Source organism: Lacerta agilis, chromosome 2 (genome assembly GCF_009819535.1).
Source record: "Lacerta agilis isolate rLacAgi1 chromosome 2, rLacAgi1.pri, whole genome shotgun sequence".
Lineage (NCBI taxonomy): Eukaryota > Metazoa > Chordata > Lepidosauria > Squamata > Lacertidae > Lacerta > Lacerta agilis.
The window spans coordinates 26,649,831-26,663,388 of record NC_046313.1 but is presented as its reverse complement, the minus strand read 5'-3'; the positions used below and the strand labels follow the sequence as shown (position 1 = coordinate 26,663,388).

Sequence of the window (13,558 nt, the reverse complement as noted above, 5' to 3'; positions counted from 1 at the left end):
CTTTAAGCATGTCTGTAAATACCTAGAAAAAGCTCACATTCATTTCTCCTTCTCACGGTTGCCATCTGCTTTTGGTCCCATAGGTCCTAGTATCCCATGAATCACTATGACAACATTCTTGAGTCTTCTATCTCAGTTGTAAGGTCTGGTCCAAAAAAAGGCAATTGGAGTCATTAAAGTGACACACCAACCCTTTCATTCAAGAAATGTAAGGCATCACCGATACTGAAAAAACATATCCATCTCAATGGAATCACACTTGTGTTTTTACCCAGAGGCACAAGCTTCCCTGTAAAACTAAAATCTTGCCACATCTTCAATATATGTATGCATTCAGGAAAGCATGTCAAGAGAAGGTTATGTTCAAAATATTAGGTGGCCTGGCGGATCACTCACTCTTAATTATATGCCAGTTCCCTGTTGCAGGCCAGCATTGTTCACCTGCCTGCCCAGCTTCTTGTGTGAAACAACTGTGTGATTAATTGAGTTGACAAAAACACCCAGCATCCACTGAGTGTGCCACTCACAGTTGGCGTTGCAAGTCCCAGGGTGAAACGAAAAATGTACCCGAACCACTATATCCTGGAAATGGTGAACACTGCAAACTCCTCTGTTCCATCCTCTATGGTCTTCAATCCTTCTGGTTCTTGAGCAGCAGAAACATATGCTAAGGTGGTGCCAAGGAAGGAAAGTTGCTCCTTTTTGCTAATAAAGCAAACATTCTCCCGTTACAGAGGGATCTGCTCAAGACAGCTACATACTGGGCAGGAGTCACAGGAATCCACTTTCTCAAAGTTGTTTTCTGGGGAGGTCTTCCATCCCTTTACTGAATCCTGTTTCCCTCTGTTAACTCATTATTATTGGGTGAATGACTTGCACAACCTCTATTAGCGGATGTAATAATTGGAATTGAGTAGGACTGAGTACATTCCCCATTGTCCTTCCTCTCACTGAAAGGAGGAAGCTGACAACACTGGCTATTTCATTCAACCAGGGATGTACCCTCCAGATGTTGGACAACTCCCATCATACCTGACTATTGGTCATGCTTCCTGGAGCTGGTGGGAGTTGTAATTCAACAATACCTGGAGGGCACCACATTGGCTATCCCTGCCATTTCATCCTCATAGGCACTGTCCTCCACAGGTAGGCTTGCTGGCATCCGGGTTTTAATTTTTGGTTCCAGGTGAAGACCTTTTTATTCGCCCGGGTGTTTTAATCTTTGTGTGTGTTTTGTTATGCTGCGTTGTATTAATGTTTTAGTGCTGGTAGCTTTATTTAATTTGCTTTTATGTTGTGCTTGGCGTTTTCCTTTTGCTGGTTTTAAGCTGACTGTCAACCGCTGAGAGAACATTTGTTGTTGGACAGCATACAAATATTGTAAATAAATTAAATTTGCACCTGTTGCTGAAATTCTGGCTGCATTGCTCCAAGCATTTGCAGATTTGTTTGGAATTATTCTTCAGGAAATATATATACACTGCTTTGCTTAGCTCTTCTGAAGCAAAATCAACTTCCTAAGAATAAGAAGCCTTCTCCCTTCCTCTCACTCCACCAAAATCCCTCCTTCTTAGTGAGCAATGTGCATAGAACCATTTAAAAAAGAAATAGGGCAAAGTCTGACATCAAGCTCTCTTAGAGAGTAGAGGCTTTACGTTAGGGTCACATGCACACAATGAAGGAGAGCCAGGTTCCAAGATGCTGTTTCCCTGACAACCAGAAGGCAGGGATGAAAGAGAGAGACGGGAGGTGACTTTTCAGAGATGTCATTAACTAGATCTGCCAAAGTGGAAGTTGATGTGGAGTCTCTGGGGCTCTCAGGGACATAATAGGACTAGGGCTTGTCTGTGTAGCATGACCATAGCTGTCCTAAATCACACTTGGAGATCCCACCCACTTCTTTGGCATTCCCTCACTTGCATATCCTAGTCTCTATTTACTGCTGAGAGGGAGATACGTAATGTCATCACTGAAATGCTAGTTCAACCCTCTTGCTTTGTCCCTCTGGTGTCTTGAAATAGAAGTCAAGAACAGGGGCAGGCTGCACGAGACAAGTGCCAAGGGATCAACCAATTTGTTTACAGCCCTGTAAAGGGTTCAAGTCATTGAGACAGGGGATGGGAAGATATGTTGCTCGGTCCTCTTATCCTAATGTAGGGTTGGGCCAGAAATAAACAAGTAAGAGGTATGTGCAGGAGATCAGCTGGATAGAGATGAAAGCAAAACTGGGCATCCCAAAGCAGCAAAAGCTGGCAACCCTCATTGTTTAGACAGAAGAACTGGCAGGAAAAGGGAGATTACCACAGGGCAATGGTCAGCTGGTTCACTTGGCCAGAGAGCATATGCAGTTGTTTTCAGGACTGGTTTTGCAGAACCATGACAGCAGGCCACAATCTGTGCTGCATTCCTAGGGGGTGCAGGTGTGAGATCTCTGCTGCTGCTGCTGCCGCCGCCGCCGCCGACTCAGCAGCACAAGACATGCTTCTTCCCAAGTGGAGCTGACTTTGGGAGTTCCTGGCTGTACTGGGGTCCTTTCTGGGAGAGGAAAGTTTGGTGGGGGAAATGACTGCAGACCTGTTGTCTTTCATCACTCTTTATTGTGTAAAAATAAATTCGACAATTCATGTAGTTTAAGCAATAAAATGAAAAAAGGAAAGGAAAAAAAAACAGCATGAAGAACCAGTAGAAACAGTGCATTTTAAGAATTGCTGATGTGGACTGTGGATGTAAGATATAACATCAACTCATTCAAAACCCAGTAAAGACTGATAGCAAGAAATAGGAAAAATATACAGCTTTGGTTAACAGAATGACAACTCAAGAAACATTTATCCTCTTTCACGCTGTACAGTATATACAATTGTATCACTATCACCCTTTTTATTTTTATTTTGGCAAATCCTGCGCAATTTGGACTGGATTTATTTACCTTGACATGTTTCCCCCCCCTTCATCAGTTTACACTTAACATTCATTATTAGTTACAAGAAGGTTTCCAATAAGGGTCATTAGCAGATTGATCTTACAAGGTAGAATTTTGTTGGGATTGGTTGGTTTTGCTTTTAAAGAGCACTGCTTTAAATATGCTGCCCTGAGCCAAGATTTAAAAGTAAGATAACTAGGCTGGGTTTGTGTTGATTATGTTTAGATAGATTTCCACCCCCCTCTCCTAGTGCTTTAGCATTGTGATTTCATAGGGTGGCCACATGACCCACTTCAATATCTGATGAGCAGCAACCTTTCAATAGTGCAACATCGACCTTGAACTGCTTATTACATGCCCATCCATGCTGCATATTCATTTGCCACAGCTTTAGGGTTGGTCAAAATGGCTCAGTGAGCCTCACAAATTCTATCCTTCATGCCTCCCTTCTCACTCACAGCCAAGAAAAACTCCTTGACGTGGATGAGAGAGGACGAGGTCATTTAAAGGGGTGATGGCTGCAGACTATTAGTACAAACCAGAAATTCTTTTTCTTAAAAAAAGAAACCATATAAAATATTATTTATCTCAAAATAAGCTTTATCATCCTTTTATCCTTCATCTGTAGCTCAAAAGTATTTTTTTCAGGAATACCTGTTTTTCTACATATATTCTTTTCTAATAAAAATACCTTTCTTGGTAGTAAACTCCTTTTACAACAAGAGAAACAATTTGTGTGCATTTTGTTTTACAAAAGCAGAAAGGCTTGACATTTCAAAGAGTAGCTAACCCTTCAAGGGAGAGAAAATGCTGATTCAACTAATATCACATTTGAGCTGTGATTTCTATACACTGATTTTAAGTTAAGTCCTAGGGAAGTGAATAGGACTTCTAAGTTACCCATGTTTAGGACCACTTGCCAGAGAATGCTTTGCTGATTACCTAAACTGGTGTGACCTTATATTCTTCAGTGGAACTACACCTGTGTAAATGGCCAGTGAAAACACCTCCTTTAGAAGGAGGCCTTTGGGAACTGTCAGACAGTCTTTAGGCAAACACATGCACTGCCTGTGCAGTGCTCATTACTTGTATGTATGTATTTATAAAAGGGCATTACCTGAGAGAGGCATGTATTATTCAGTGCAAAAGGGGACATCAGTCGTATTAAGCAGTAGGCTTGAGTTTGGCTGGATCAGCTATTTATTCTGTGCTCGCTAGAGCAGCCTTGGTGCTGAACGGACAGCTCCCAGGGAGTCTGGCATGGAAAATACACCAATGGTGGTGCTGAAGGGACAGCTCCAAGTACATCCAGGTTGGTAAACATCAACAGGACTGATTCAGCAGCACAGTGTATGTTGCACCGCAGAAATGCTTAAAGAACAGCTCCTATAGCTGCTTTTTTAGGACAGCACAACTACTGGATTAAGAGCTCTGGCTTCTCCAGGACTTATAGGAAAAGACAAAGCTGAGTGGAGCAGTTCCCATGGATTGATTTCTTTTAAAGTTACCAATATTTTAACTGGTGGCTCTTCTTCTCTTTTTAATACAAAAACATGTAATGCTGTTTATCACGGGAAAGAATGCTGTATCATTAGCCACCTTTTTCCAGCCATGCCTGACCTATACTATCGTGCTTGGATGACTTTAGTTTTTGAATTGTTTTTAAAGCATGAACTATCACTCAGCAAACCCCCACAGCTCTGCATTAGCCCATGCAAGCAGGCAAGCATTAGACCAGGTAAAACACGATTGAGGCACCTACTGAAAACATGCAAGAAACAACAGTACACCCCTTACCTTCCCTATAAGCCTGCAGGAAATCTAAGGGTGCCATAAACTAGGACAGAATCTATAAAGAGCACTATGCAACCCATTGTCACTAAAGGTGGTAAAATAGACACTCTTATCTAACCAAAACACAATCCTCGCAAGAAAGGCCAACCGCTACACCTTCCCAGCCTCCTAAAATAGTTGGTGCCCTTCAAGATGCAAACAGCTCCGTCTATAGCATGATAAGAAATGCACATTTTGCCTTTTTGCAGAGGTTTATCTGACGGCTTGACACATCCATACAGTCTGTTAGGTATTCTTTGTGCTGTTCTTTAAAAAAAAAAACATAGTGCAGGCTCTGTTTCTGGTTATTGGGCAAAACAGATGCATGGAGAGGTCACAGCCTCTTCTTAATTCCCTGGGGCATTGGAGCAAAATCAGGATTTGCCCTTTATTCAGTTTCTTGACACATTTGCTTAAAACCTCTCTCAAGCAGTTCCTTATTCCTTTCACAAAGGAAGAGCTATGAACCTTTATGAAAGTGAAGTATACCTCAAATCTCATTGGGTCCAATAAGCACAGGGCAGGCAAGGTTCCTTGCGCAATACATCCTGCCACCTGCAGTGAACCCAATTTGTATTTAAAAGGCAAAAATCTCAGCTCAGCGGTATGGCCATGGAAATCGGACTGCAACAACATGCTTTGCATCCGACTACCACTAAAACTCCCCCCCTACCCCAGCCCTTCAGGTTTATGGCTCTTAGTGAGAGTAAAGGAGCATTGGTAAGGGTTTGGGAATGCCTCATAAAGCCATAAGAAAATAGTCCCATCTTCAAGCCAAGTATTCTTGGAAAAGGCCCAGGATGCATTACCTTTGGAGGGGAAGGCAAGTAGGAGCCTGCTGTGGAACCAGGAAAGGAGAGGTAAGGGGGTGGATCAGGTGATTTTCTGCCATCTTTGTGTCACAGAGTTTTGGGAGAAGCAGTAATCAATGCCTGTGGAAGGAAGGTTTTCTGGACTACGCATAGGCTTTGTGATGGCTAACAGAGGCAGATACTTTAGGCTGTACAGCAAAATGAAGGCAGACAAGGGAAGGGAGCTGCTCTGCAGCTCCATTAAAATAGGTAGGAGCCAGCTGCTCCTACAAATGACCAAGGATCTGGACAAGTCGTCTAGGATCCTTGAGCTGGCAATGCTCCTGAGTCTCACAGGTACCCTTGGGGGGCAAAGATGGCTCTGTTTGCTCTGGCCATAGCCAGAGGTTTACACAATTGGTGGGGGAGCAATGAGGGACCTGAAGAATTTCAGAGAGCAGTCCTACCCCCCCACCCATCAAATCTCCTAGTCAAGCCACCATCATGTGTCTCTCAAAAGCGTTTATCCTCCTATCATTCAGAGAATAATTTGTAATAAAAAATAAATATCTGCCCACAGGTGACTGGCTGCTTAAAAGACATAGAGTAGAGTAGGAATATAGAGATATCCTTTAAAAAGTATATGCAAATGAAGACAAATGTGCTGAAAGAGTCGCACCAGCCCAAAGGCACTCAGGCATTGAAACAAAGTTGGCAAGCCAGAAAAATCAGACCATTCATGATGAGACTTCATAAAGCAAAATGGAAAAAAAAGATAATAAAGTCTCGATCCAAAGGAGAAAGGGACAAAAGAGGGAGTGAGAGAAGGTGGGGTGGGGGACAATGAACCCTCTCTTCAAAATTGTAAGGTTGCAAAGTCCCAGGTTGCCTTAGAGTTGACTGAAAAACTCCAAGTCTCCTAGATTTAAAAAAAAAATGTGATTGATTCTTTAGAACAAACAAAGAAGATAATTTTAAAAAGAAAGACAGAAGAGAGAAAGGAAATAGATTTGTCCATAATTCATTCCTGGGTGAGGAGAATGTCTGTTAACCAAGGGTTGAATGGATCTGGAATGGGAAGGGTGGGGAAGAGCAGCATTTTTTAGTTGATCTGACGGCAGGCTTCAAATGTCCATTTGGTGGCTCCACCATAAATATCAATGTTGGTCTCGGACCAGGCTATGACACTACCAGACAGGGCTTTGGTGCTGCACGTGGCGAGGTTGTAGATCTCCCCTGGGGTGAGCTTTCGATCCCAGATGTTGAAGTGGGCTAGTTCTCCCACAAATGCCTGGGTGGCATCAAATCCACCTCCAAGTGTGTCCTTGAAGAGAGAAAATGAAGATAAAAGATTTGAAAACATCTCACCCTGGAAATATGCAGTATGTATCCTTATCTAAAAGTTGGTTTTCTGACCCTAACTTGAATTAGTAGGATTCTAAAATGACATCTCTATTATTTTACGTTTTGGAAAAACCCTAGGGCATTTTTGTTGGGTTCTTCATTTTCTTTTTCCCTGAAAACCTCAAGAGGGATACCTCTTTGTGCTGGAATATGTCTTGGGGTGGCATGCACATTGAAAAATTTTGTATTAAAAAAGAAGAAGACCCAAGAGGTAAGCCAACACTGGGAATCCTATAGTCTTGACAGAGTAAACACTTCAAACGAGCCAGAAAGCTTTCATGGCAGCATGCAAAGGTCAGCAGGAATAAACTGCACAAGAGAAGTTCAATAAGGAGGATGCAACGTGCAGCCTTTTAAGTGCATTTTTCATGGATGGAACTTCCAAAAATAGAAACTTAGGCCCCTGGTTCCAGCATTGCCAATATGCCTGGAAGGGAGGAGGATGGAGATGGAAGTTGTTCCCTGAGGAGACTTGCCTGCAGCCTGCTCTGTTATCTTCTAGGTGCTAGGAAAAGACCTTCTAATTTCCCCAGGCTGTTTTACCTTTACAGTACTGGATAACCCCTGCTCTAATTAGTAGTGTTAAATTTTGCAGTGTTTCTATACTCCTTTCATTCTGTGGCATACCTGTAAGGCACTGTGAGAATTTTGAATGGCAGTACAGATTTATTTATTTTTTAATGTAAATTTGTATGCACGTGTAAATGAAGGCCTCACATGTTGTTTTGAGAGAGGAAGAAGACAAGTGGTGTTAAAGAAATGGGCCGTGGTGATTTGCTATGATCCTCCATCTTGAGACTTTTGTGGATGTGAAAATATATTAAAAAATCCTGAAAGCCTGCACCAGAATAATTGGATACCATGACTTTCGCTTTCCGACTACGGCAATGTATCTGAGTGAGCATGTTGTGTAACTGGCAGGCAGAGTTGATCTATGTCACTTGTGCAATAAGTGATGGGGAAAATAACTGCTTGTTTTTATGAGAAATGCAGGAAGGAAATTTAGATGTCCTGTGGTGTGTAATTCAGTGTGAAATAGTTGGTTAGCTCTAGGCATAGAAGCAACAAGGACAGGACCCTTTCCAGGAGTTGCATATCACCCTGTAAAATTTGAATTATAACTCATGTCTCTCTCTGTGTGTGTGTATCCCTGTGCAGGTGTAGATGTTAGGCAGCATTGTTGTCTCTACCACTGTCAAAATTATGTGCCCTGAAGATCCCACTTGTTCCATGGGAACGTCAATCCCCATTCCTTTTAAAATCATGAGTGATTGTGTATGCAAACGTGTGTAGTTCACGGGGTAGCAAATGTGGTGCACTCCAAATGTTGCTAAACTCCCAATTCCCATCAGCAAAAGCCAGCATGACCAATGGTCAGGGATTATGGGCACTGAAATCCAGCAATATGTGTGGGGACACCATGTTGGCTACCCCTGGTTCAATTGTTCTTTAATGTGCATGACTAAAGGGAACAGATTGGTGATTTTCTGTGTCTCCTACTCATTTTAGAACTCTCTCACCACCACCCCCATACCATTTGGTCTCTCCCCCCCCCTTATCCCCCCTCTCTTTAATCCCCTTCTGTTCTTACCCGATGCCTAAGAAACTTCATCAAATTTTGCCACAGTTGTTGTTTTTAAGAGGCAAATTTCCTGTACTGCCCGTGGCGGAACCACTTTGCATTCATCTAACAAATGTACTAAATGCTGGCTCTGACGGGCAACCTATGAAACTATCGCTGCAGTAAGCCTTATGCTGTAGGTTCAGAAGGTATCGAATGCCAGTGTGGCAGGTTGACATAATCATGCTAACATTGGCACTGGAGACCCCGGCATATGCGTGATGAGACCTGCTGAACAGGCATCTGGAATACAAGGCGGATTCTACTATGTAGCATGTGAAGCTGCAATCCCCAGCATTTCCTGGTATGGCTGGGAGAGATCCCTGCTCAAAACCCTGCAGAGCAGTTTCCAACCAGTGCTGAAAACCATGAGCCAGATGGACCCAATGGTCTGACTCTGGCAGCTTCCTGTGTTCCGAGGAATATCTAGGTCTACTAAACTTAATCCAGAGCAGCACAATCTGCAGGTTTCAACTATTTATAATGCTTAAGCACCTTCTCTACCAGTCTTTCAAACAAATTGCTGCAAATCTTGTACAGAACATGGATAAATTCCAGCGGTCACCCCTTCCTCCTCCGCTGCCACCACCACCATGCTACCTTACCTGTTCCTGTCCCAAAACAAGGACCCCTTGTGGCTTGATAGGATGATAAGGGGCCAGGTTTTCCCCATTGCCTCGTTGTGTGCCATCTTGATAAGCCTCCCAGACACCATCCCGAGTTGTCCATGTGATGCAGATATGGTGCCATTTCCCATCGTTAATGACAAAAGGAAGCTTTGCTACCTGGTGAGAGAAGAGGGAGATTGCTGCAGCCAGGCATGCCCTATAACAGCAAAAGTATGAACTGTACAGTACTAGAGACTTCACCAAGCTGGTGGTCTTCCCGAACCTGCCTGTTATGTAATACTAGAGAAACATTCAGTTTTCACATGAACCACAGAACCTTCTGACTCCCATTGACAGAGAGATGAAGATTTGATGGGGTGGCAAACATTCTAGATTCTAAAAACTCCAGTAAGTGGAGATAATGACAATGCTTATTTTAACTTCAAGGACACAGGATCAGGTTTTCTGATCCTAACTTGAATTAGTAGGATTCTAAAATGACATCTCTACTATTTTACATTTTGGAAAACCCTAGGGCATTTTAGTTGGGTTCTTCGTTTTCCCTGAAAACCTCAAAGAAGGATAACTCTTTGTGCTGGAATATATCTTGGGATGGCATGCACATTGAAAAATGTAACACAAAAGGAACTATCACACTTGTCAAAATGTGGAGGTGCTGTCACACAAGCTAGGGTTTTTTAACTAATAATAATAATAATAATAATACTGTGCGTATATAAAGGTTGTTCTTTAATGGCGTTTGTATTTCATTTTGGGCCACAAGAAGAAAAATATTGAATGTCTGCCTGGTAACATACACAGTACCGTATATAATGACCTTAAATTTTGGAGAAGGGATTGGGGAACTGGGGCTTCTAAAAAATCACTTATTTCTCTGGAGGGCAAGCTAAATATAAGCTCCGCCAATTCTTTTTTTCTTTTTTTAGAGAGATCCCTGGGTGTCTTTATTTAAGTTGCTCCAGAAAAAGGGGTTGGAGCCTGGAGAGGCTTTAACTCACTTCCTTTGTTTTCATTTTGAAAGCAAAGCTGCTGAATTCCAATACTGCTGGCTGCAGTATCAACCAGCACCAGTGGTTTGCAAATACATACTCTCCATGTGCAAAAGATGCTACAAGGTGTTTGCAGAAAGGGTGCAAAGTTTTCATTATTTAGCCATCAATACGCTTCTCCCCTCCTTACCCTTAAAATCATGCCATGGCAATTAAAGGATTAGAACACTGGTCACTTACCTTATCATTGATAAGGATCTCCATGGGATTATTACCCCACTCAATAAGCACTAGCTCATTGGCTTGTCCAGGTACTGCATAAGAGAAGGGTGTGCCCACACCTGGGGAGGCATTCGATTTTATCCACATGCAAATAGTAAAGGCGTACATCTCTGGCAGGCTTTTCTTCACCTTGGCATACATATAGTTGGTTCTCAAGGGGAAAGTCAGCTGAAACTTATCTGTTGGCCGATTGTCTTTCTGGCCTGAGGGAAGATTGAGAGGGTGTTTGTCAGAGGTCTTGAAGGGTACAGAGGCTGCAATCATATATGCACTTACCTGGGAGTAAGTTCCATTGAACTCAGTTGGGCTTACTTCTGAGTAGACATGTGTAGGATTGTGCTATGCCATAGGATTGCACACACAATTGGGTGCTCCTATTCAAATAATGGCATAGATGTAATTCTAAAATGTACAGGAAGGTCTTGAGTCTCCTTCAACGGAATTTTGCATAGATCTGTCTGTCTGTCTGTCTGTCTGTCTGTGTCTCTCTCTCTCTTTCTCTCTTCATTATATAATGAGCCTTAAGATGGCACTGTTTAAATCCCTCCAGCACATTTCGGCACTCTAATCCTAGTCACATGGACAGCGCTTGGGGAATAGGGTCTTTTCTCTCCTTTTCTCTCCCACCCTCCCTTTATTTATTTTTTTACCATAAAGCTAAATAGCACTAATGAACACAGAAAAAGGAAAGGAGCAGAGTATTTGACTGGACACAACAACTGGTTCTTTTGAAGTTTAAGATGCACAAATTGCTTAGAGGAGGGAGAAAATGTTAAACAGCTTGTCCTAGGTCACTTAGAGGGTAGACCCCAATACATATAGATGAATGAATTATGTTAGCAAGTTGAAGGTGCATTTTTTCTACATAGGTGTGCTGAGTCAAAGAGACTTTGCTAACATAGATTAGGTAGTTCTTTCCTACTTTACCAATATCACTTTGGAAGAACGAGATATTATCCATTTACTGTCCTTCCCCATTACACATAAACACAAAATCACACTCACTTTTGTCCATGAATTCCAGGGAGGATCAGAGTTGCATTTGCTCATAATTTAAATGAAAAGTAATCATTTCTTCATCTCTTTTAAACAGAGGGGGGGGGTGAGAACTGCTTTGTAAGGTAGGGGGGGCGAAGGTGAGCTGTTTTTCTCAGGCTGCCTCCAAATGTGTAATTATTCAGGGGGGGAAATGCTGATCATTTAAATCTAAGCTTTTCTCAGCTTCTTTTTACCTTTCTCTAGGTCACTGATCCTTTGGTGAAGGGAAGTTAAAGTGCTTTCTATTTTTCCTCTTTCTTCAGTCTCGTTCTTGGGGTTGTACTTGCCTTCTTCCAGGCTGTTAATTCGGGACAGGACTTGCTTCTCTAAGTCATCGATGTTATTCTGGAGTATCTCCTTCAGGGAATTGGTCTGGCTGGAAGAATTCATCCTACTGAATTGCTGCACGGGGTGGGGGAGAAGCAAATAGAGTAAGTGGATTGTTACAAACCAAATTAACACCACAGCATTATTTACCACAGACTCATCCTGATGTTTGCTACCCTGGCAGCTAAACTTACAGACAGCTTTCCAAGCAAAGGAGCACCAATTTATCAAAGGGAAGCACCCAAATTGCCACAGAACCCTACTGTATGAGAGGGGGGGGGAGAGAAGTGGCAGAGAATACTTCACATTTTGCTGCAGACATTTTACCTCGGGAACAGGGCAAAGCGTGCAGCATTAAATCAACACCGAAGACGGCAGGGGCTGGCCACCCCAAAGCTAAGTCTGAGGTGTCTCCTTTTCTAGTTCTAAGGAAAAATAGAAAGGAGAAAGTTGTACCTCCAAGGTTTCTAGTCTTGTTTTAAGCGACTGCAAAGTTTGCCCAAGTTGGGTCAAGGTCTCGGCAGCCGGAGTCCGGGACAGATCCCCCATGGTGTTTTTCGAAGAGCCGGTTTGCTTCCTGTTGGAGCCCCCGCCCGTTTTGGATTCACTGGGGACCGTGTCCAGCGAGCTCTGGCTCTCACACCTGCCCAGCTTCGTGGTTAGTTCCCTGATTGTTTCCTTTTGGTTCATGATGGTCTCCTTTTGCTGAAGCACCGTTTCCCGGAGCTGTAGCACGGTGGTCTTCAGGTCTTCCGTGCTGCCGCCGCTCTGCATAGAAGAAGTGCACATGTCCGTATCCAACGGCACCGAGGTGCAGATAAACCGGGTCTGCCCGAAATTCTGGGCGCATCCTCTCAAAAAGAAGAACGAGGCCAACACGAGGCTGCACCGCACCCCTGCAAACATGGCCGGGGCAAAGTTCCCAACAGACGCGGCGCCCCGGAACGCTGGAGTTACTTTCAGCACCATGGAACTGTCCGCCGAACTGCTGAGCCGACTGCGGTACGCGGGCTGCTTTTATAGCGCGCGGGAGGGGCTACGAGCCCGTTGACGTCATAATAGGGTGGAATCCCTGTTTAATTGCCTTGCGAGCGCCCTGTTTCCTGTTTCGGGCAGCCGAAAGTGGAAGCCGAGGGGTCCCGGTGGAATTGACCGAGGGGGCCTGGTAATTGCCTCTGCCGCCTCCGCTTCGCGCCGTGAATGGAACGGTGGACTGGGAGAGCCCGCGGTGGGCGGGGGCGCCCAGGGAGTACAGGGAAGAACAGCCTTGGCCGTGGCCGCTGCGTAAGGCTTGCTTGCACGTGTGCGGCGCAGAGAGGCAGCGCTTCTCGGCATGGCTGACAGCGATGCTGAGAAGAAGCGCGGCGTGTGCCTTCAGGGTGCTTAAGTGCAGGAAGGGGTGCGCAAGGTCGTGTCTGCGGTAGCTCGCGCCGCGCTGAAGCAAAACTTAAGGTTGTAGGCTTAGAGAATGCCGGGCTGTGGTAGTGGTGTGTGTGTGTGTCCACGCGCTTGTGTGTATAACCCCTATGTAGTGTGTGTGCAATCGTAGGAGGCAACTCCTATGGGCTGAGGAGTCTTTGGGACACCCCCCAATAAAATAATTGAGGGGACTGCCCTCTCCCCAAGTTGATGGGCATTGTCATTCAAATGGCGTGTGCACCGCATCATGTGACCAATTATGCGGGGCAAGGTGTACCTCCCCCCCCCCCAATATTTTATTC

At 44.0% G+C, this 13,558-nt stretch overlaps 1 protein-coding gene across 2 annotated transcripts; it reads right to left on the bottom strand.

Moving 5' to 3' along the window:
* Positions 1-2,877: 2,877 nt before the first annotated feature.
* On the bottom strand, positions 2,878-12,844 carry NPTX1 (neuronal pentraxin 1). 2 transcript variants are annotated; one of them, XM_033139001.1, is made up of 5 exons: positions 12,294-12,844; positions 11,798-11,912; positions 10,431-10,675; positions 9,178-9,357; positions 2,878-6,871 (listed from the first exon to the last, which is right to left on the bottom strand). In XM_033139001.1, exons 1-5 carry the CDS (start codon positions 12,804-12,806, stop codon positions 6,650-6,652), a joined length of 1,275 nt encoding a protein of 424 aa, XP_032994892.1. In that variant the 5' UTR covers positions 12,807-12,844; the 3' UTR covers positions 2,878-6,649. The 2 variants fall into 2 exon arrangements, with proteins under 2 accessions (XP_032994892.1, XP_032994891.1); XM_033139000.1 differs by having other exon boundaries at positions 11,705-11,912; positions 12,294-12,843.
* Between the last annotated feature and the right edge of the window lie 714 nt (positions 12,845-13,558).

Excerpts from the sequence above, each read along its gene's own strand:
- NPTX1 (XM_033139000.1), bottom strand. The coding sequence starts at position 12,806 with ATGGTGCTGAAAGTAACTCCAGCGTTCCGGGGCGCCGCGTCTGTTGGG. Across the intron at positions 9,358-10,430 it reads AGATCCTTATCAATGATAAG|GTAGCAAAGCTTCCTTTTGT; the intron begins GTAAGTGACCAG and ends TTCTCTCACCAG. Across the intron at positions 6,872-9,177 it reads TTGTTTTGGGACAGGAACAG|GACACACTTGGAGGTGGATT; the intron begins GTAAGGTAGCAT and ends TCTCTCTTCAAG.